The 24,290-nt window shown below is 43.9% G+C and overlaps 1 protein-coding gene and 1 long non-coding RNA gene across 3 annotated transcripts in view; both read left to right on the top strand.

Moving 5' to 3' along the window:
* The window catches only part of ches1 (checkpoint suppressor 1), a 51,239-nt gene that overhangs the window by 5,277 nt on the left and 21,672 nt on the right, over positions 1-24,290 (top strand). For both annotated transcript variants that reach the window (XM_055873341.1, XM_055873342.1), the window contains exon 2: positions 14,116-14,682. In XM_055873341.1, coding sequence (XP_055729316.1) covers positions 14,134-14,682 — 549 coding nt within the window. In that variant the 5' untranslated portion in view covers positions 14,116-14,133. The remainder of the gene's footprint in view (positions 1-14,115; positions 14,683-24,290) is intronic.
* On the top strand, positions 17,706-19,188 carry LOC129817790 (uncharacterized). Its single transcript, XR_008753772.1, has 2 exons — positions 17,706-18,699; positions 18,774-19,188. It is a non-coding gene; the product is annotated as an uncharacterized LOC129817790 (long non-coding RNA).

The raw sequence follows: 24,290 nt of genomic DNA, 5'->3' as shown, positions 1-24,290 counted from the left end.
TATAGTAATACAGGTGTTGTTATTATATAGTAATACAGGTGTTGTTATTATATTCTTTGGCCGCCTTTCCTTCCAGTTCTCTGCTGCCAATGACTGGAACGAATTGCAAAAATCACTGAAGCTGGAGTCTTATATCTCCCTCTCTAACTTTAAGCATCAGCTGTCAGAGCAGATTACTGATCGATCACTGTACCTGTACACAGCAATCTGTAAATAGCACACCAAACTACCTCATCCCCATATTGTTATTTATCCTCTTGCTCTTTTGCACCCCAGTATCTCTACTTGCACATCATCATCTGCACATCCATCACTCCAGTGTTAATGCTAAATTGTAATTATTTTGCCTCTATGGCCTATTTATTGCCTTACCTCCCTACTCTTCTACATTTGCACACACTGTACATAGATTTTCCTACTGTATTATTGACTGTATGTTTGTTTATTTCATGTGTAACTCTGTGTTGTTGTTTTTGTCGCACTGCTTTGCTTTATCTTGGCCAGGTCGCAGTTGTAAATGAGAACTTGTTCTTAACTAGCCTACCTGGTTAAATAAAGGTGAAATAAAAAATACAAAAATATGGTAATACAGTAGTTGTTATTATACGGTAATACAGTAGTTGTTATTATACGGTAATACAGTAGTTGTTATTATGTGGTAATACAGTAGTTGTTATTATACCATAATACAGTAGTTGTTATTATATGGTAATACAGTAGTTGTTATTATACCATAATACAGTAGTTGTTATTATATGGTAATACAGTAGTTTTTATTATACGGTAATACAGTAGTTGTTATTATATGGTAATACAGTAGTTGTTATTATATGGTAATACAGTAGTTGTTATTATACCATAATACAGTAGTTGTTATTATATGGTAATACAGTAGTTTTTATTATACGGTAATACAGTAGTTGTTATTATATGGTAATACAGTAGTTGTTATTATATGGTAATACAGTAGTTGTTATTATATGGTAATACAGTAGTTGTTATTATATGGTAATACAGTAGTTGTTATTATATGGTAATACAGTAGTTGTTATTATATGGTAATACAGTAGTTGTTATTATATGGTAATACAGTAGTTGTTATTATATGGTAATACAGTAGTTGTTATTATACCATAATACAGTAGTTGTTATTATATGGTAATACAGTAGTTTTTATTATACGGTAATACAGTAGTTGTTATTATATGGTAATACAGTAGTTGTTATTATATGGTAATACAGTAGTTGTTATTATATGGTAATAAAGTAGTTTTTATTATATGGTAATACAGTAGTTGTTATTATACCATAATACAGTAGTTGTTATTATATGGTAATACAGTAGTTGTTATTATATGGTAATACAGTAGTTGTTATTATATGGTAATACAGTAGTTGTTATTATATGGTAATAAAGTAGTTGTTATTATATGGTAATACAGTAGTTGCTACTATATGGTAATACAGTAGTTGTTATTATATGGTAATACAGTAGTTGTTATTATATGGTAATACAGTAGTTGTTATTATATGGTAATACAGTAGTTGTTATTATGTGGTAATACAGTAGTTGTTATTATGTGGTAATACAGTAGTTGTTATTATACGGTAATACAGTAGTTGTTATTATATGGGAATACGATAGTTGTTATTATGTTATATTTGAGATTCTTCAAAGTAGCCACCCTTTGCCTTGATGACAGTTTTGCACACTCTTGGCATTCTCTCAAACAGCTTCACCTGGAACAGTCTTGAAGGAGTTCTCACATATGCTGAGCACTTGTTGGCTGCTTTTCCTTCACGCTGATGTCCAACTCATCTCAAACCATCTCAATTGGGTTGAGGTCGGGGGATTGTGGAAGCCAGGTCATTTGATGACGCACTCCATCACTCTCCTTCTTGGTCAAATAGCCCTTACACAGCCTGGAGGTTTGTTGGGTCATTGTCCTGTTGAAAACAAATGACTAAGCATGAACCAGATGAGATTGCGTATTGCTGCAGAATGCTGTGGTAGCCATGCTGGTTAAGTGTGCCTTGAATTCTAAGTAAATCCCTGACAATGTCACCAGCAAAGCACCCCCACACAATTACACCTCCTCCTCCATGCTTCGCGGTGGGAACCACACATGCGGAGACCACCCGTTCACCTACTCTGCGTCTCTCACAAAGATGCGGTTGGAACCAAAAATCTGAAATTTAGACTCATCAGACCAAAGGATAGATTTCCACAAGTCTAATGTCCATTGCTTGCGTTTCTTGACCAAGCAAGTCTCTTGTTCTTATTGGTGTCCTTTAGTAGGGGTTTCTTTGCAGCAATTTGACCATAAAGGCCTGATTTACACAGTCTCCTCTGAACAGTTGATGTTGAGATGTGTCTGTTTCTTGAACTCTGTGAAGCATTTATTTGGGCTGCAATTTCTGAGTCCGGTAACTCTAATGAACGTATCATCTGCAGCAGAGGTAACTCTGGGTCTTCCTTTCCTGTGGCGGTCCTCATGAGAGACAGTTTCATCATTGCGCTTGATGGTTTTTGCGACTGCACTTGAAGAAACATTTAAAGTTCTTTACATTTTCTGTATTGACTGACCTTCATGTCTCAAAGTAATGATGGACTGACATTTCTCTTTGCTTATTTGAGCCGTTCTTGCCATAATATGGACTTGGTCTTTTACCAAATAGGGCGTCTGTATACCAACCCTACATTGTCACAACACAATTGATTGGCTCAAACACATTAAGAAGGAAAGAAATTCCACAAATTAACTTTCAACAAGGCACACCTGTTAATTGAAATTCATTCCAGGTGACTACCTCATGAAGCTGGTTGAGAGAATGCCAAGAGTGTGCAAAGCTGTTATCAAGGGCAAAGGGTGGCTGCTTTGAAGAATCTCAAATATAAAATATATTTTTATTTGATATTCTATAATAGAATTAACATCAAATATCCCAGAATGTACATTTAATTGTCTAAAGGGAGTGGTAGAGGCTTTTGTCTTGAGAATAGCTTGTCTAATGGTCGTTTTATTGTCTTATGCTGTTCTGTTGTAAGAGGGAGATTAGACTTCAGCTGTGAGGCCACTGAGACCTGTAATCGCAGTGCCATTGTAGCGAGGCCACTGAGACTAAGACTGGCTTTGAAACTGATCTCCCTCTGTTGTGTCTCGTAACTGTGTGTGTGTGTGTGTGTGTGTGTGTGTGTGTGTGTGTGTGTGTGTGTGTGTGTGTGTGTGTGTGTGTGTGTGTGTGTGTGTGTGTGTGTGTGTGTGTGTGTGTGTGTGTGTGTGTGTGTGTGTGTGTGTGTGTGTGTGTGTGTGTGTGTGTGTACTGTGTAACCGTAGATACAGTTTTCCGGTGTCTAACAGTTTGACCTGTGTTGTTGATGCTCAACTGAGAAATAACAAAAATCTGAGAGGAGAAAAGAAGGAAAACCAACTGAGAAGGAAGAGGTTGCGACAGAAACTTGGTGACGTTTGCAATTTTAGCCAAAACGTCTGTTTTTTAAAGAAGTCCCAAATAAGTGGAAAAACAGAGAGCAGCCAACTAGTTCTGTGTATCTGGGATTAGAAAAGTAGCTGTCTGTTTTATTCCGAAAGCTTTGTGGCTACACCCATCTATCGCTGACTCCCGCTCGACAGTCTCTTTAACTGGTTGCGTGCACACACACACACACGTACACACACACTGGACTCTCCGAGTCTGAGGAAATCAGAACGGACTTAACCCTTTGTGTGCTGTAGACAGCCATGCAAATACATTACGGTGATTTTCCAGCGATTATCTGATTATCTGATTACTGTAAGAACTCAGCTAGACTAAGGCTCAGTCCCAAATGAAACCCTATTAACTACGTAGTGCACTATTTTAACCAGGGACCATAGTACTCTAGTACAAATTAGTGTACTATATAGGGAATAGGGTGCCATTTGGGACTCATCCTTAACCTCTCAAGGACAAACCAAACCACACAGCCGTGGTCTAGCTCAATGACCACTATTCAGACACTCAATCCCAAAGTTATAATCACACTCTCAAACTTACACCCTGACACAATAGACATTGGGTATGGACTTTGTTTTGTTCCAAACGTGGTTTTGGTCACGGAATGTTAACCACGGCCACAAACAGTAGAACTCAAAGCAGCATCATCACACTTAAAATCCCTAAACTGATCCTCTGGCTCCTCCTTCTCTTTTTCCTGTCTTCCCTCTGTCTGTCTCTTTCTCTTTCTCCCTCTCCCCAACTCTCCCTCTCTCCGTCCCCCCTCTCTCTCTCCCTCTCTCTCTTTCTCTTTCTCCCTCTCCCCAACTCTCCCTCTCTCCGTCCCCCCTCTCTCTCTCCCTCTCTCTCTTTCTCTTTCTCCCTCTCCCCAACTCTCCCTCTCTCCGTCCCCCCTTTCTCTCTCTCTCTCTCTCTCTCTCTCTCTCTCTCTCTCTCTCTCTCTCTCTCTCTCTCTCTCTCTCTCTCTCTCTCTCTCTCTCTCTCTCTCTCTCTCTCTCTCTCTCTCTCTCCCTCCATGCGGGGGCCTGTTCCCTGGCAGGACGAGGGGAAAAAATACCTTCCCATATGATATAAACACAGTGGGCCCAGCAGTGTGTGTGTGTCACCTGAGACGACGGCTGGGCTGCACCACAGCAAATGGGAACAGCTGCCTTCCAACCATTGGTCACGAGTGTGTGTGTCTCCCGTGTCACACACATTCTCAGATCCTTCACTAACCATCTATTAACAGACACACAACACAACACAGCGTGCTGACTTACAGTACAAGTACACTCTCAACCTCCCTAGCATCTCACAGTCAATTTAGCCACACATCTTTAGACCAACAGAGCAGCACTTTCCCTGACAATTCATTCATAACAAATAATACAGTGATTCAAAATAAACATTCAATTCAATACTGTTACTCATCACTTTCTCTCTCAGCTGATTTGACTCAAACCAAATTCTGCTCTGCTCCTCTCTTGTGTAAGAGAGTGTGAGTGTTCTCTCTCTCTCTCACGCTCTCTCTCTCTCTCTCTCCTGTCTCTCTCTCCTCTCTCTGTATATCTCTCCCCTCGTCTCTCCCCCATCTCTCTCCCTCCTTCTCTCTCACGCTCCCTCCCTCCCTCCCTCCCTCCCTCCCTCCCTCCCTCCCTCCCTCCCTCCCTCCCTCCCTCCATCTCTCTCTCTCTGAGGGAATGTCCTTGGCCCATCTGACTTGCGTCCTCCCTCTGAGCTGTCCGTCAACCCCCGGCGCCGGGCCTCTCCCCTGCCAGGCAGCCAATCAGAGCAGGAGGTGTAAATTATGTCAGATAGCGTATGGTCTGAGAGGCGGGGCCTCCCTCCAGGTGATCCATTATAAAGACACCTCTTATTATTATTATTAAGTGTTGGAGGGGCCACTGTAGGAGAGGCCCTTAATGAAAGTGGAGCAGGGAGAGAGAGAGCAGTGTGTCTGTGTGAGCGCGAGAGCTGAATATTCAGCAGCTGCTACCAGACTTGCTGACTCCTCGCGTTCATGCTCTGAATATAACGTATGATATAAGGCTTACACACCAACACGCCTCTGATGCACTCTGAGAGGGTATGCGTGTGCGCCTGCGTGTTTACAGTGTCTACTAGGAGTTTTGTAACTGAGCCACTGGATCCTCTTTCCCAGTATCTTGCTGGTGTACTGTAAGACACTGTAAAGAAAATGGGGGGGGGGGGGGGGGGGGGTGGGGGGGGGCGGAGATTCAGGAGAATATAATGCAGGTATGCAGGAGTTTACCGGGGAGATTTAGGAGAGAATGTGGAAAACGGAGAGAACTGCACGCGTTTGGAGGAGACTGTGGTAGATGAAACACCACAGCAGTGCATAGCAGACAGATGTACGTCCCAAATGGCACCCTTTTCCCCCCTAGTGCACTACTTTAATCAGGGCCTTAGTGCACTATAAAGAGATCGGAGGGAATAGGGTGCCATTTGAGATGCAGAGAGACTTTATAGGAATGTAGACGGAACAGAGGGACTCTAGAAGTGTGTTAGGGTTCTGAGAGCTCTGGTTCTGATAGGAAACAGATTGTTGTTTTTCCCCCTCAGATCTCTGGTGGTTGTGTCTCAGGTCACGACTCTGAGGAGAGGGTTGAGGCCTGCTTTGATGATGAATATGGATCAGGTGCTCTAAATGTCAGCTCCCAGTACTTCTTCTTCTCTGCTCTCCTTCTCTCCTCTCTCATCCTTCTTTCTTTTTCTTTCTTTCTTTCTTTCTTTCTTTCTTTCTTTCTTTCTTTCTTTCTTTCTGTCTCTCTTTCTTTCTTTCTTTCTTTCCTCAATTCCCTGTCATCTGTGCAGTATCCATGGATCAGGCCTTCTCCTCTCCTCCATCCATCTCTTCTCTCTCCTCTCGTCTCATGTCCTCTCATCCCCCATATCCCCTGGATGAAGCCCTCTCCCTGAGCTCCACATCTAATCATGGCACCATCATTTCTCACTCTAATTCTTTTGGCAGGGCCTGTCAAACAGCATACGCTAGAGGACACTGTGACTTTGAGATGCTGCTAATGACACAAGGATATTTCCCCCTCGCTCTTTGGTGATTAGAGAGAGAGAGAGGGAGAGAGGGAGGCAGGGATATGGGTGGGAGAGGCAGAGAGAGGTGATAGGAGCAAGGCAGAATTACCGAACAGGCACACAGGTCTACGTCCCCCAGGGCCCCCGATCTTCAAGGGGCCCCCAACAAAAATAATATTATTTTATTTTATTTTTTGGGTCCCCTGGAGGTCGGGGCCCCCCAGATTATATACAGTACCAGTCAAAAGTTTGGACACACCTACTCGTTTAAGAGTTTTTCTTTATGTTTACTATTTTCTACATTATAGAATAATAGTGAAGACATAAAAACTATGAAATATGACATATGGAATCATGTAGTAACCAAAAAAGTGTTAAACAAATCTAAATATATTTGATATTTGATATTCTTCAAAGTAGCCACCCTTTGCCTTTTATTTATTACCTTTATTTAACTAGGCAAGTCAGTTAAGAACAAATTCTTATTTTCAATGACAGCCTAGGAACAGTGGGTTAACTGCCTGTTCAGGGGCAGAACGACAGATTTGCCTTGATGACACTCTTGGCATTCTCTCAACCAGCTTCATGAGGTATTCACCTGGAATGCATTTCAATTAACAGGTGTGCCTTCTTAAAAGTTAATTTGTGGAATTTCTTTCCTTCTTAATGCATTTAAGCCAATCAGTTGTGTTGTGAGAAGGTAGGGGTTGAATACAGAAGATAACCCTATTTGGTAAAAGACCAAGTCCATATTATGGTAAGAACAGCTCAAATAAGCAAAGAGAAAGAACAGTCCATCATTACTTTAAGACATGGAGGTCAGTCAATGTGGACATTTTCAAGAACTTTGAAAGTTTCTTTGAGTGCAGTCACAAAATCCATCAAGCGCAATGATGAAACTGGCTCTCATGAGGACCGCCACAGGAAAGGAAGACCCAGAGTTACCTCTGCTGCAGAGGATAAGTTCATTAGACTTACCAGCCTCAGAAATTGCAGCCCAAATAAATGCTTCACAGAGTTCAAGTAACAGACACATCTCAACATCAATTGTTCAGAGGAGAATGCGTGAATCAGGCCTTTATGGTCGAATTGCTGCAAAGAAACCACTACTAAAGGACACCAATAAGAAGAAGAGACTTGCTTGGGCCAAGAAACACAAGCAATGGACATTAGACCGGTGGAAATCTGTCCTTTGGTCTGATGAGTCCAAATTTGAGATGGTTGGTTCCAACCGCCGGGTCTTTGTGAGATGCAGAGTAGGTGAACGGGTGATCTCCGCATGTGTGGTTCCCACCGTGAAGCATGGAGGAGGAGGTGCGATGGTGTGGGGGTGCTTTGCTGGTGACACTGTCGATAATTTATTTTGAATTCAAAGGACTATCGTTTGTTTTTCAACAGGACAATGACAAATCACCTCCAGGATGTTTAAGGATTATTTGACCAAGAAGGAGTGCTGAAGTGCTGCATCAGATGACCTGGCCTCCACAATCACCTGACCTCAACCCAATTGAGATGGTTTGGGATGAGTTGGACCACAGAGTGAAGGAAAAGCAGCCATCAAGTGCTCAACATATGTGAAGTCTTGAAGGAGTTCTCACAAATTCATTCCAGGTGACTGCCTCATGAAGCTGGTTGAGAGAATGCCAAGAGTGTGCAAAGCTGTCATCAAGGCAAAGGGCGGCTACTTTGAAGAATCTCAAATATAAAATGTATTTTGATTTGTTTAACACGTTTTTTGTAACTACATCATTCCATATGTGTTTCTTCATAGTTTTGATGTCTTCACTATTTTTCTGCGTAGTAAAAATTAAGAAAAACCTTTGAGTGAGTAGGTGTGTCCAGACTTTTGACTGGTACTGTATGATACTGGTACTGTAAAATGTGTAGTATTGCAGGAAATTAGCTTGAAAACGGCAACATTTTCTCTCAGCCTCATCGCAAAATGTGAACAATAGCATGAGGGGGGGGGGGGGGGGCACGGGTACGGAGAGTATGGCCCTGGATAGGAGAAGATGAGCTGACGATAATCACAAGAGAGAGGTGAAGGAGAGGGAGTGCGAGAAAGAAAGGTTGGTTAACTGAAAAAACTATTTTTCTAGCCTTCTTTATGTGGTAAAGCACGTTGTGATTCTCATCCACATTCTCAACAAACTTGCTGGGGAGCAGAGGAAGCCAAAAGTGGGCGGGTCTCTGTAACAGCCGTTTCAGTGGTTGTTGCCATGGCAATAAGTGTCGTGGACAAATTGTTGGCTAGTGACTGAGGGCCCGTGCTGTTGTTTGATACAGATGAGGGAGGGAGGGAGGGAGGGAGGGAGGGAGGGAGGGAGGGAGGGAGGGAGGGAGGGAGGGAGAGAGGCGCCTACAGCGTACTGTGTATTAAATGCAGAGCACACTACTCTGTGCAGGCCAAGCCAACCACTACTCTGTGCGGGCCCAGCCAACTTTCCCACTTTAAAGCTTCCAAACACACATAAAACCCATTAAGTTCACTCTGTCTGTCTGCGCCCACCTCTTTTAGAGTAAAACCAATGAATCTTCAATCTAGTCTCCTGTTTTAATTTGTGCAATGGCTCCTTTGCATATAGGCGATACCTTCTGAGCTGGCCATATATCAAACATACACTGATACTTGAACACACACTTGTGTAAAGAACACAGAGTGCCAGGAGGGAGCTGCAGTAACTGTCAAAACGGAAGAAATGTGTGTGTGTGTGTGTGTGTTTGTATGGTGTGTCACAGAGAGTCTGAAATATAGAAGTTAGAGGGCCTTTGGGCTCTTACATTTTTTTTATATTTTAAAGCCTGACCTGAGGCCAGTGCACAGTGCTCAACGTTAGACTTAGAGTCATAGTCAGTCTGCTCTGCTGTCTGTGTGTGTCCTCCCCTAAGGGGGCTGGAGGCTGCACACTCACCGGTCACCTTCACTGCACTACACTGACCTCCGATCAGCCAGAAGAGTTGGGGTTGTTTGTGTAGAAGTTTAGTCAGTTCAGGGAGAGAGGGAGTGGTGACTGTGGAATCATAGTGAAGGCTGCCTTTCTGTGTGATGTGTCATATTATGGTGATTGACAGACGGCTTAGTAGCGTGTCGTACGCGTCTCATTTATGTCCACTGTTACTGCTGACAGCTAATCATTTGTTTGATACATGTGTCTGTGACTGCTTTTGATTCGCACTTCAATTAATTACATTCTGTATGGCATGTTAATACAGCATATTGTTTTTTCAAGTGCTGGTCATGTGTTTGATAGTGTGTCTTTGATACTGTAAAAACTAGGTCTCTCCATGTGTGTGTGTGTGTGTGTGTGTGTGTGTGTGTGTGTGTGTGTGTGTGTGTGTGTGTGTGTGTGTGTGTGTGTGTGTGTGTGTGTGTGTGTGTGTGTGTGTGTGTGTGTGTTTTCCTGGGCAGCTCTAAGGAGAATAACACAATGAACCCTGACCTCTATCTAATAAACTCCCTAGGCTCTGTAGCAGGGCGAGAGGCAACAGAGAGACACACACGTACGCCAACACACACAGGACTATCCTGTCCCATTGGTTAACTGGCCTCACATGTTTGCCCTGTGGAGCCCTGCTAGTTGTTGTCAAGGGACCACAGGGAATGGAAACTGAAACTGATTTCATTGACTCAAGCAGCTAGAGAAAACCACAACCTTTTGTACACCAATGTTGTGCACATATAGGAGGTTATTATTTACTCACCGTCTCTCTCTCTCTCTCTCTCTCTCTCTCTCTCTCTCTCTCTCTCTCTCTCTCTCTCTCTCTCTCTCTCTCTCTCTCTCTCTCTCTCTCTCACACACACACACACACAGGCCCCAGAAGGGCTCTGGTCAATAGTAGTGCACTATAGTAATATGGTGCCATTTGGGAAGCACATTATGAGATTTTGTATTCATTCTATTCTCCCTTCAGTGGCCAATTCACTGAAGGCTTTGAAAGGACTGTAAGGTCTCTGGTTTATAATGTATTCTCAATTAGAGACAATTAACCATGTGAACCTGACTGACCTGAGCACAGTTTTGACACCCTCTTAATAGACTGTCTCGCTGAGGATTTCATGAACCTCTTTACCCCTGTAAACATTTGGTCCTCGTGCCACTCATTATAGAGAAGAGGTGTATGTTGTAAGAGAGGCGAAGGGTTAAATACACACAGTTCAAACTCACAGACGAACACACACACACACTCACTCACACACTTAGCCAACGCTGCTGTCCCATGTTATAGAGACACTAAACCACTGGGCACTTCCTGGTTCACACTGTATTTAAATACTGTATCCCTGACATAGCTCATTCTATCATTTCTACTGTCGTCCAGTGGATTTTAGTTACACTGTTTATACACACCACATATGTATTTATATATTGTATTCTTGACATAGCTCACTCTAATATATCTACTGCTGTACATATCATTCTTGTATCCAGTGTAAATTCATCCAGTGTATATAGATAGAGATTGCATTTGGATTACTGTTACAGTGCTGTTTGAGTTGTTAATTGGATTCATTCCAATGATACTTGATTTCTTGATTTCATTGCTTTTTTTGTTGTTGTATTATTTGTGTACTTGTTTGACATTTTACTGCATTGCCAGGATCTAGTAACGTAAGCATTTTGCCGCACCCGCCGAAACATCTGCTAAACTCTGTAACTCCAATACGCTTTGATTTGATTTGAAATATGATTCCACCTTCTGCGAATTTCCCGCTCAACCGATGTTTGCTGCTTTGGGATTGTATTGTTGACTTGGCACTTGTCTTGCTTTGAGAGGAGCCATCTTGTGCGGTAAGATGGACATCAGTGACCTCGTCAAGAGGTTTGGACATTGATGTGTGTGAGAATAGATGTTGGTTCACTGGGGGATTCCATCAGACTCAGGAAAAAATTGGGTGTCAAGGTCAAGAAGGTCGTAGGGTCGTGTACACAAGATTTTAATTAAACATGTACAGATACACACACACAAGCATGCAAACACACACACACACACACACACACACACACACACACACACACACACACACACACACACACACACACACACACACACACACACACACACACACACACACACACACACACACACACACACACACACACACACACACACACACACGCTGTCAGTCTGTCAAGCCTCTAGTAGGAAGTACCCCTCCCTTCAACGATCAAGTCTGAACTTGAGCAAGAACTCTCGTTGTCCTTTAACAGTCATCAGGGGGTTGTATAAACGTTGTATACAAGTTTGTTTAGGGCTCAAAGTGTGTTAAGGAGAGGTTTCTGAAAACTCTAGGGTATGAATACACGGCTCTGCGCTGCGCCTCGCTACGGCTCGCACACACACTCATAACACAGGCCCTAACTGCAAGGAGTTTGTTGTCATAGCAACAGTAAAATTAGATGACTTTACTGTCAGCCGTAATGTGTCATGGCCCTGCCTCGCCTGGTGCCTTGCCTGCCGTCATGGCAACGTAACAAGAAAACGCTCCCTGTGTGTTCCGTTGTTCCCTTCTCCTCGACGACCGACGCCTCGACGACGTCCAACTGGGAACCATGTCACACCAGTAACCTTCCCTGTTCCCTCGCTGCCATCCACACCTTGACGCGCCTGTCACCGCTCAACCCCTCGCTTACCTTTCTTTGTTTATCCCCTTTCTATTTTCAGGGCTTTTCAGGACTAGGAATACCTATTGTCGAGCTTCGGAGGAGATTTCAATTTGTTACAGTCAACGTGAGTACTGGTGCAACAACATGGCTCCGTCAGGTAGCTGCTGTTGATTCCCGGGGATATCGTCAGTTAAGGAGGAACTATAGATAACAGATATCTACAGACTGGAAGCTAGATGACAGATAAAGCTGCTCTAGGCTACTGTTTGGTTGTCGTATAAACACATATATGACTGCCATGGTCCATGCAGCCTACAGACATTTATGGAGGAAGAAAAGGTTCAATCAAATCAAACTTTATTGGTCGCGAACACATCTGCGGATGTTATCACAGGTGCGGTGAAATGCTTGCGTTACTAGCTGCAACTGTGCAGTAATACTGCACCGAGCAATACAAAAACAATACGCACAATCCAGAAAGAAAGAAATGTCGGAACGAATCCAAATAGCAACCCAACGATCAGATACATCTACCTATCTGAAAGATGCTTGGAATCTAAAGACGCTTTAGGCTGTTTGGCGGCCATTTGCACAGCACACATACAATGAATGACTAACAGGCTCCGAGACCGTTTCTATCTACAAGCCATCTGACTGGACTGACCACCTGCTCTGATTCTCCGCACCTTAGCACACATCACAACTAATGGTATCAGACTCCTATTATATCGCTCAATTTATACCCCCCCAATACATGTGTAAATATTGGACTATAAATGTGCCTTCCTGTATTATACTTGTGCTAAAATGTTTATTCTATTCTACTGAGCCATTTACTTTGTTTGTATTCTTATTTTTGACCTATTTAGTATTCTATGTTGAGTTGCCGCGAAGGAACCTGGAAGAAACCATTTCGTTGGACGATGTATGCCATGCGTTTCTCCTACACACGACTAATAAAGCTTGATACTTCAAACTACTATACAGAATAGAGTCTATAGTCCCATGCATATTTTTTATGAGGACAAGAGAAAACATATTGACAGATGTAAAAACCGTAGGCTAGTGCTTGGTGGCCATCATCATACATTGTCTACCGTACAACCTACAGTAAATACATGTGTTCTACTCTATATATATATATATAGCTCAGTCCTTGTAACTCGGTGAAGAAGAATTATCAGAGCAGGAAGGAAGAGTAGCTTCCCAAATAGCACCCGATTCCCTTCATAGTGGGCCCATAGGGCCCTGGTCAAAAGTAGTGCACTATATAGGAAATAGGGTGCCATTTGATACGCAGAGCTGTTGTTCTGTGGTGAAAGCGGCTCAGAGGGGGCCGGGAGCCATGGCAACGTGACAGCTGTCATAGCTAGGGGGGAAGGGCATGGATGTTGACAGCTGTCCGTCAATCAGCCAGAGAGAAGAGTCAGATCGGGGGATGATTTCCTTGGCTCAAAGCATGATCATACAGGGTGAGCTGGCTACTACATATCTCCTGCTGGGATTAATCCTATCCTTGTGTGTGTGTGTGTGTGTGTGTGGTTGTTGTGTGTGTGTGTGTGTGTGTGTGTGTGTGTGTGTGTGTGTGTGTGTGTGTGTGTGTGTGTGTGTGTGTGTGTGTGTGTGTGTGTGTGTGTGTGTGTGTGTGTGTGTGTGTGTGTGTGTGTGTGTGTGTGTGTGTGTGTGTGAATTTCCATCTTGCGATCATCTTACCAACAGAAGACGCCACCTAACACAGGATATAAGCATTTACTATGCAGTCAATTTAGCTACTGTTCTAGCAATTCATCTGCAGTTATCTAATGCATTCTAACGCTCATCTTATCTTCACTGGTTGGTGTGATTGTTACAGCAAACATTCCTGAGGATCCCATCAAAACTGTCTCTCAAAACCCACTGTAGAAGCATCAGAGTTGCAAACATGACTTGATGCATAGTAACCCAGTCTTGTGCTCTCTTTCCCTCCCCCATCCAGGAGAGAGCCCAGGGCTGGATGGGACCCACCATGCCGCCCAGTAAGAAGGCCCAGAGCCCCAGCAGCGGTTTGGGAGCGACCCGGGGTCTGAGTCCCCTCTACAGGGAGGCGGAGGCAGCCGACCTGTCCCTGTCTCTGTCGGCCTCCTTCTCCAAGGCCGAGGACGAGGAGCTCACCAGCCTCTCCTGGCTTCACGAGAGCACAGACCTTCTCAACAGCTTCTCTCACTCGGGGCTCCGCTCCGTCTCCCCCCTGCAGGACCCCGACGGTCACCCTCTACTCCCGCACTCCCCTTCCTCCTCCTCCCCTTCCCCCGACCCATGTGATTCTTCCCCATACGACCTGGCCACGGGAGCCAATCGGAAGCCTCCGTACTCGTTCAGCTGTCTGATCTTCATGGCAATAGAGGACGCGCCATCCAAGAGGCTGCCGGTGAAAGATATCTATGGTTGGATCCTGGAGCATTTCCCGTATTTCGCTAGCGCCCCTACTGGTTGGAAGAACTCGGTGCGCCACAATCTGTCGCTTAATAAGTGTTTCAAGAAGGTGGACAAGGACAGGAGCCAGGTAAGGAGGAGGCTAGCAAAGACACACACACACGTACGCACACGCTCACACACACACACACACCCCACACACACACAACACACACAGCTGCAACACACTCTCTCGCTCTCTTTCTCTCGCTCTCTCTCCCTTTCTCTTTGTTTGTTTGAGGTGCTTGGACTCATTTCAAATTCAGTTATCAGGAGAACAGCCATTTCAATCTCAGAGTCAAACATATCCAGTATTTTGTCTACACATGTACAAGGAATTGCTTTATCAATACTTCATCATCTCACTGAATTCCAACTAAAAAGCAGAAGTTTGGAGTTTTCTGGAGGGAAAAGCCTTTCAGTTTTGATTTAAATCTTGATCTGGTTTCTTCTAAAGGCTTAAATATTTCACTAATCATTCTCCTATTTCAGGAGCTGGTTACATGCAGGCTATATGTTCATAAGGAAAATAATTCCCATAACCAATTAATACTAAAAGTTGTAATAACATTAATGTTAAAGGATAATCAGATATCATCTGCCCATGGGAAAGTATAAGTAAACACTGGAAGAAAGGGACACACTCACTGAAGTATTCTTTACGTTTTAATGTCGTATTTTTTCAGCCCGGTCACCCGTGATATAAGTCATTCTTCGACATCCATCCATGTCTGAGGATGTCGTGAAATGACGTGAAAACACTTCAAAATTTGACGTTTGGAACAAACTTTGAAAGCTGGCGTTTGAGGAACATGGCTGAGCGTCCAATTCTGGCGTGAGACTGTGATAGCTGGTTGAATTGTTTTGCAGCAGAGGTCAGAACTAAGGGACGTGTTTCGGCGACAGCCGAGCGTTTGGAGAACAACAGACACCCACCCATATTTACCGATGACGTTACGATGTAGTACTGCTGCTTTCTTTTATTCACAATCATTATTTACATACATTATTTACATACATTATTTACATACATTATTTACATACATTATTTACATACATTATTTACATACATTATTTACATACATTATTTACATACATTATTTACATACATTATTTACATACATTTCCTACTGTTTTCCACCAAAGAGCCTGTTGCTCAAAGGCAGAAACCTAACAGAAGTTCTTCATTCAAGCCTCTACGGCTCTGTTTGTAAGGCATAGAAAATCTTCTCTGTCACTTCCTCATTTAAGTGGCTATACAACTTCTAAGCCCTGGAACCTCAGTTGGCACACATCGTGTCTGACCGCATTACAGTGTCTGGACACAGGGGACAGTTCACTGTGATGCATTTCTTTCTTCGCCCTCGTACGGGAAAGAAAATGTATGTCGGGGGTAGAATTTCCTGTAAAGCAAAATTTGTGGTCTATTTACTCAAGTGCCCATGTGGCTATTATTATGTTGGGAAGTCTAAGTGAGAGTTGAAAGTTCGTATTACAGACCACAAGAGCAGAGCACCCCTGCAGCCAGATACCATGTGTCTTCTAATGAAGTTCATATGTGAGAATTGCCAGAACAATCCGAGATGCCAAAAATATATTTCACTCCCTCTGGCATATAATTACCCATAAGGCTTGTATTATGTACACTATACAGGCTTTAGCTTGTGCATTAGATTCTTTATCAAATGGACTTGTGAGCTCTAAAATACATTTGACCAGCACATGAACCACTGCCTTTCCCTTGTGAGTGAATGTGATATGTGGAAAGACAAAATGTACAAACTGTATCGTGTGTGTGTGTGCGTATGTGTCTGCCCTTAAGTTACTCTGTCATCTGGCCCCTTGACTACAACTGCATAGAGTTTGCCTTGTATACATATCTCCATAGTAACTAGGTTGCAGTTGACATAAAAGTATGCTGTTGCTGTGGCGACGGGAAAACTGATTTGGCTATACTGACTTTGAGTATGTGTGCCCGCCCTTGGGTTTGTACAAGAATGTGTGTGTGTGTGTGTGTGTGTGTGTGTGTGTGTGTGTGTGTGTGTGTGTGTGTGTGTGTGTGTGTGTGTGTGTGTGTGTGTGTGTGTGTGTGTGTGTGTGTGTGTGTGTGTGTGTGTGGGGGTGTGTGTGGGTGTGTGTGTGTGGGTGTGTGTGTGTGTGTGTGTGTGTGTGTGTGTGTGTGTGTGTGTGTGTGTGTGTGGGTGTGTGTGTGTGGGTGTGTGTGTGTGGGTGTGTGTGTGTGTGGGTGTGTGTGTGTGGGTGTGTGTGTGTGGGTGTGAGTGTGTGTGTGTGAGTGAGTGTGTGATGGCAAGGACAGAAAGGTGCAGTTGGCAGGGACATTTTTTTCCTCTCACACAGACAGTTTAAGACAGCCAATTAGTTAACTCTTCAATTCTGTCAAATACCCGCTCAGCCCAAACTGACTACCAACTGTTACAGGAACAGAAAATCAAGTGTTACATAAAGACGCATACCTCAGTATACACACAAGAATATGTGCCTGTGTCTTAAAACAGCTATTTTACCTGAGAAAAAGGCTGGTTTGTATGGAATCATAATGATGTCAACTGTGTAATTTCAAGGAAAGACTAAGGTTACTATAGCATTCAACTACTGTCTTTCTAAGGAGAAGCTGTTTTTCCTGGGTTTATTTCCATTTGAAATGCCTTTATCTATAGCTGGCTTTCCTCTGTCTGTTTATCTCTGAATTGAGCACAGTACGGGTCGGGTAAGCATTTTTACATTGCATTATATTTAACACATTAACATCAAGCTAGTGGGGAGGGAAAATCTTCCAATTGGACTGGGGTTTAGTATAGTGAACAGTCTTGGTTGGTCCACGGGCTAAGTCCTTGCTAGGCCTTGGCTTGGAAGAAAAAAGCCTTTTTTGCAAATGCACCAAATTATATTTCCATTAATTTAGAGAGGTGGAGATTATTATGACAAGACACTATTTGTTCCAGAGAGTGTGTTTCTGGGTCATATCCAGACAGACGACAAGACTACTGACTGGGGTTAGCTTATTGTAAGCCTGTGTGTGTGTGTGTGTGTGTGTGTGTGTGTGTGTGTGTGTGTGTGTGTGTGTGTGTGTGTGTGTGTGTGTGTGTGTGTGTGTGTGTGTGTGTGTGTGTGTGTGTGTGTGTGTGTGTGTGTGTGTGTGTGTGTGTGTGTGTGTGTGTGTGTGTGTGTGTGTGTGCGTGTGTGCGCGTGTGTGTGTGCGCGCGTGTGTCTGTGCGAGACAGCCAGAGGGTTCAAGTCTCACGGTTTCCATGGTGTTGTTTACAAACAGGATTCCTCCATTGGTGAATGAGAAGCCTTAATGACAGGACACGGTATTGTGCTCATAACACACGTACGCACACACACACACACACACACACAGCGTCGTATTGGTTATGAAATCAAAGCTGAAAAGTGGGTTATGAAGAAACAGTTCTGCATGAAAAACAGTTCAAAACGAGCTATTTCGTCAATCCAATACCCTCAACGCTTTCCCAAGGTATTGGGATCAGACCGTTATCTAACCTAACCTTGCCTCTAGTGTATGAAACAACTTTGAACTAAATCTCTGTTTTCATTGTTGGCTAAAGTGGAAACAGACTGGTAACCAAGCTAACTCAAGATCCATAGCAACAGATCTCTGGTAAAAGTGGTGTTTCAGGGTCCACATGGAACTCAAAAGGTTTCTACCTGGAACCTAAAAGGGTTTTTCAAATGGCTCTCCTGTGGGGTTCAACAAGGGTTCTTCTAAGATCCTCAAAGTTCTTCAAAGAACCTTACGGTTCTTGGGACTGAAAATTGCCAGCAAAAGGTTCTTCCAAGAACCCAATAGGAGGTGGGGTTCATCGAGGAGCCTCCTTGGTTGGTGGAGGTTCTTGCAGGAACCTAACTGCCCAACTGAAACAGTTAGATTTGAATTTGGAAGGGAAGCAGGTGCAGGCACTTAACTGAAAGATGTAAAGATCTCCTCAATTTAAGGTAAGGTTTGTCCTTTGTATGATCTACATTTATGTTGTTTAATGATGATACCATCTATCTTTTCATATTTGTGCAAATCTTTCTAAAACAGAAAATGGACACAATTCAATGGATATCAATCAACAAAGAGGTAAGAATATGTTGAAGGCTAGCTGTTTTGAGTACATGTGAATAAACTGCTCAACTTTATGTCTGTGTCTGCAGGTATGAAGACGAGGAGGCATACAGAGGTATGTCAATAGGTATTGGTAAATTATTATGCAGATCACATTTACCATATTCCTCTCTTACCTCTTCAATGAATATCCCATAGGCCTCTACATTTACCACAAAAAACAAGGTATGAATACTGTAGTGTGCATGTTTTGTTAATCATCTGTATAATTACTATTCTTTGGGATTCACAGACTTCACCCTCCCTACACCTCTGATGAATATAACAGGAAACCTGTTCGATCACCATGCACTGCAAAATCATTCTGGCTATGGACACGGAGAACATCAACACATTAACATCAACACGCCTTTGGACTTGGGGCTCTGCTGGGAGTTTACCTCATATTTAGATTTTTTTATTCTGCTTTGCCACTAAAATCATAATAAACACTGACATCTAAAATATAGTGTTATTGTTGTTATTCATATTATTATTATTAATATTAATAATAGTAATAGGGGAGGGGGGGTAGTTCAAAATGAACCCCAAAAGATTCTTCAAAAGTTTCTTTGAGGATCCATTAAAAGGGGTTCTTTAAAGAACTTATAGGGGTTCCCCCACCGTTTCAATTTGAAGAACCCCTGAAGCATACTCCATGAACCTTTGCTTTTTAGAGTGTATGGGGACAGCTGAAAAACCCTTTTAGGTTCTAGATCCTTTTTTTTTTAGTGTAGGGTTGGTCACAGCAGATGAAGAAAAACAGATCCTATGTTTTCAATGACTCTTCAATGTATTTGGAACAAAGTGTTCTCTGATATAACCTTGTCTGCCATTATACTATGATGCATCTCAGAACCATGGCAACACTCAGATCCCTGGTATGTGGTTGGTTGAAGAGGTATACAGTATTAGGGTCAGTAACAGCAGGACCATTTAATATCTCCCCCCCCCCCCCCTCTCTCTCTCTCCTCTCTGCCTATTTTTCCTAGTGGGTCCCAGACTACAGACTGCAGTTTATGTAACAGAGGAAACAGATGTGGGGAGCATACAACTTCTCTCTTTCTCTCTGTATTCCATTCAGTCTGTCTGTCTTTCATTCATTCTCTCTCTCTCTCTCTCTCTCCCCCTCTCTCTCTCTCTCTCTCTCTCTCTCTCTCTCTCTCTCTCTCTCTCTATCTCTCTCTCTCTCTGTCTATGTCTCTCTCTCTCTATGTCTCTCTCTCTCTCTCTCCCTCTCTCTCTCTCTCTCTCTCTCTCTCTCTCTCTGTCTCTCTCTCTCTTTGTCTCTCTCTCTCTCTGTCTCTCTCTCTCTCTCTCTCTCTCTCTCTCTCTCTCTCTCTCTGACGTTGACAGACTGAGTTGGCCTGGACTAGAGGTCTGCTGTGGGACTGATTTTCTTCATCTCGCTCCTGCTGCTTTTCATACCGCGCCGCCTCCTGCTGTCTTCTTGTCTGACTCCAACCCGCTCCCGCAAGAAATGGTCCCAAATCCGACTGCAGTCCCGCAATGTTATTTTAGGTGTATGTGACCCAGCTTGCTTTGCAGCCCAGGTCCCAGCAATTTTGAGACCACACATATAGGCGTAATTGATCTTGCACGCCTCAAGAAAGAGAAGGAAGGTAGGCCACTGGACGTAAATCAGCAAGAATTAGGCTATTCGAGTATGTGAATATTGCTAACAAACAGGTGCTTTAACACAAGAACACGTACAAGACAGAAAGTCGACCGTTCTCAATAATCTGCGGGACTAAAAAATATTTTCATTCCAAAGTTGTCTGTCTGACCGCCCGCTCCTGACCGCAGCATGAAAAATGCTCTCAGCCTGGCCACAGGTCCCGTGGGATGCCCTCGGGAATGCAGCTCTTTAGCCGACACCACTCTGTGTATACTCTTTACAATCAGTGTATTTCTGTCTTTTCACATATTTGTGCTCTCTGTTAATAGTGTCTATTAAGACATATGTTTCAAGGTTTAAGTTTTGTTCTAAACTGGGTGGTTTAAGCCCTGAATGCTGATTTGGCTGACAGCCGTGATATATCAGACTGTATACCATGGGTATGACAAAACATTGTTGTTATTGCTCTAATTACATTTGTAACCAGTTTATAATAGCAATAAGGCACCTCAGGGGTTTGTGGTATATTACCAATATACCACGGCTAAGGGCTGTATCCAGGCACTCCAGGCAAGTGTTTAAATTGTAAAGCAGCAGCAAATTGTAAAGCATTGTAGCAGCAGTTGTGATGTGTGTGTGTTTGTGTGCAGAGAGTCAGTGCAGGTGGTCAGTCCAGTTCAAGTGTTCAGCAGTCTGATGGCTTGTAGATTGAAACTGTCTCTGAGTCTATTGGGATCAGACGTCATGCTCCGATACCATCTGCCCAACGGTGAGGGAGTAAACAGCTCGTGGCTGGAGCGTGTGGGGTCCTTGACGATGCTGTGGGCCTTCCTCTGGCACCGTTTCTAGTAGATATTCTAGATGGGTGGGAGCACGGTCCCAGGGATGTACTGAGCCTTCTTCAACACCCGCTGGAGGGCCTTGTGGTTGTGGACAGAGCAATTGCCGTATCAGGCCGTGATGCGACTAGTCAGGATACTCTCGATGGTGCAGAAGTAGTATTTGGAGAGGTGCCGTGCCGTGTTTCCTAAGCCGCCTGAGGAAGTAGAGACCGTGTTGCACCGTTTTGACGAGTGTTGGTGGTGTTGGTCAATGTCAAGTCATTGGTGATGTCTGTGTAACCAGCTCAGATATTTCTAAGGGTTAAAGCTAGCATTGGGTTTCTATTTATCTGATCCTAGATCTGTTGTTAAGGGCAACTTCTACCTCCTGAAGCCATGTGACTTCAGGGTTTCCGGCAGCCTTCCCAGAACACTTTATAAACACAGATGGGCAGTGGCGTGGAACCCGGTTGGGTTGGGTCGTAGTGTAGGCACAGAACACTGAGCACACATACAGCTGGTTATTCTAGGAACAAGGCTCTTTCCAAGACACTAAGACAGGGGGGAAAAAACAGTGGTGACCAGCCAACCCAAATTGAAATAGCTTAGGCACTGTTGTTTTAGTTGAGCGACGTCAGAGAGAGATAAACACTCAATGTAAACTATTGGGACTAGTCTCTGCTGGTAAACGCAGCTATATATCCAGATATATCTCTCATTCATCCCCATTGCGATGGCTGGCACGAAGGGCATCACCAAACAAAGAATCTCCACTTCTTTCTGTACTTGGCCATCTTCTCCACTGTGAACCAATCCTGAATAAATCTGTCACCTAAATTCTAGCCATTCCCTGTTAACTACAGGGTTATTTCCATACCTCAGTGCCTCTGGAGTACATGTAGCCTTGCTAAGAACATACACTACATGGCCAAAAGGATGTGGACAGCCCTTCAAATGAGTGGATTTGGTTATTTCAGCCAGTTATTTCATTGCTGACAGGTGTATAAAATCGAGCACAAAGCCATGCAATCTCCATAGACAAACATTGGCAGTAAAATGGCCTTACTGAAGAGCTCAGTGACTTTCAACGTGGCACCATCATAGGATGCCAGCTTTCCAACAAGTCAGTTTGTCAAATTTCTGCCCTGCTAGAGCTTCCCTGGGCCACTGTAAGTGCTGTTATTGTGAAGTGGAAACGTTTTGGAGCAACAACGGCTCAGCCATGAAGTGGTAGGCCACACAAGCTCACAGATCGGAAACGCCGAGTGCTGAAGCGCGTAAAAATCTCCTGTCCTCGGTTGCAACACTCACTACCGAGTTCCAAACGGCCTCTGGAAGCAGCGTCAGCACAAGAACTGGTCGTCGGGAGCTTCCTGAAATGGGTTTCCATGGCCAAGCAGCTGCACACAAGCCTAAGATCACCATGCAAAATTCCAAGCGTCGTCTGGAGTGGTGTAAAGCTTGCCGCCATTGGACCCTGGAGCAGTGGAAATGCGTCCTCTGAAGTGACGAATCACGCTTCACCATCTGGCAGTCTGATGGACGAATCTGGCCAGGAGAACGCTACCTGCCTGAATGCATAGTGCCAACTGTAAGTTTGGTGGAGGAGGAATAATGGTCTGGGGCTGTTTTTCATGGTTCGGGCCCCTTAGTTCCAGTGAAGGGAAATGTTAACTCTACAGCATACAATGAAATTCTAGACGATTCTGTGCCTCCAACTTTGTGCCAAAAGTTTGGGGAAGGCCCTTTCCTGTTTCAGCATGACAATGCACCCGTACACAAAGCGAGGTCCGTACAGAAATGGTTTGTTGAGATTGGTGTGGAAGAACTTGACTGGCCTGCACAGAGCCCTGACCTCAACCCCGTTGAACACCTTTGGGATGAATTGGAACGCCGACTGCGAGCCAGGCCTAATCGCCCAACATCAGTGCCAGATCTCACTAATGCCCGTGGCTGAATGGAGCAATGTTCCAACATCTAGTGGAAAGCCTTCCCAGAAGAGTGCAGGCTGTTATAGCAGCAAAGGGAGGACCTACTCCATATGAACACCCATGATTTTGGAAAGAGATGTTCGACGAGCAGGTGTCCATATACTTTTGGCTATGTAGTGTAGCTGACACCAGTAACCAGTCCCTCCAGCCTCACTTGTCCTGGGTCTAAAGCCCTAATCCCCTGCTACAGTGACTGACACACACCTGCAGGAGAAACAGGCCTGGTGATGCTTCCCTCCAGCCTCACTTGTCCTGGGTCTAAAGCCCTAATCCCCTGCTACAGTGGCTGACACACACCTGCAGGAGAAACAGGCCTGGTGATGCTTCCCAAATTGCATCCTATTCCCTATATAGTGTAGGGTATAGGGAATAGAGTGCCTTTTTTAACATTTGTATTTATTTATTTCACCAGGTGGGCTAGTTGAGAACAAGTTCTCATTTGTAACTGTGACCTGGCCAAGATAAAGCATAGCAATTCGACACATACAACAACACAGAGTTACACATGGAATAAACAAAACATAGTCAATAATACAGTAGAACAAAATAAAATAAAAAGTATATATACAGTGAGTGCAAATGAGGTAAGATAAGGGAGTTAAGGCAATAAATAGGCCATGGTGGCGAAGTAATTACAATATAGCAATTAAACACTGGAATGGTAGATGTGCAGAAGATGAATGTGCAAGTAGAGATACTGGGGTGCAAAGGAGCAAGATAAATAAATAAATACAGTATGGGGATGAGGTAGGTAGATAGATGGGCTGTTTACAGATGGGCTATGTACAGGTGCAGTAAATCTGTGAGCTGCTCTGACAGCTGGTGCTTAAAGCTAGTGAGGGAGATATGAGTCTCCAGCTTCAGTGATTTTTGCAGTTCGTTCCAGTCATTGGCGGCAGAGAACTGGAAGGAAAGACGACCAAAGGAGGAATGTACCTGCAGATGTACCTGCTGGAGCGCGTGCTACGAGTGGGTGCTACTATGGTGACCAGTGAGCTGAGATAAGGTGGGGCTTTACCTAGCAGAGACTTGTAGATAACCTGTAGCCAGTGCGTTTGGCGACGAGTATGAAGCGAGGGCCAACCAACGAGAGCGTACAGGTCGCAGTGGTGGGTAGTATATAGGGCTTTGGTGACA

Source organism: Salvelinus fontinalis, chromosome 20 (assembly GCF_029448725.1).
Source record: "Salvelinus fontinalis isolate EN_2023a chromosome 20, ASM2944872v1, whole genome shotgun sequence".
Lineage (NCBI taxonomy): Eukaryota > Metazoa > Chordata > Actinopteri > Salmoniformes > Salmonidae > Salvelinus > Salvelinus fontinalis.
This window is presented reverse-complemented; position numbering and strand designations above follow the sequence as displayed.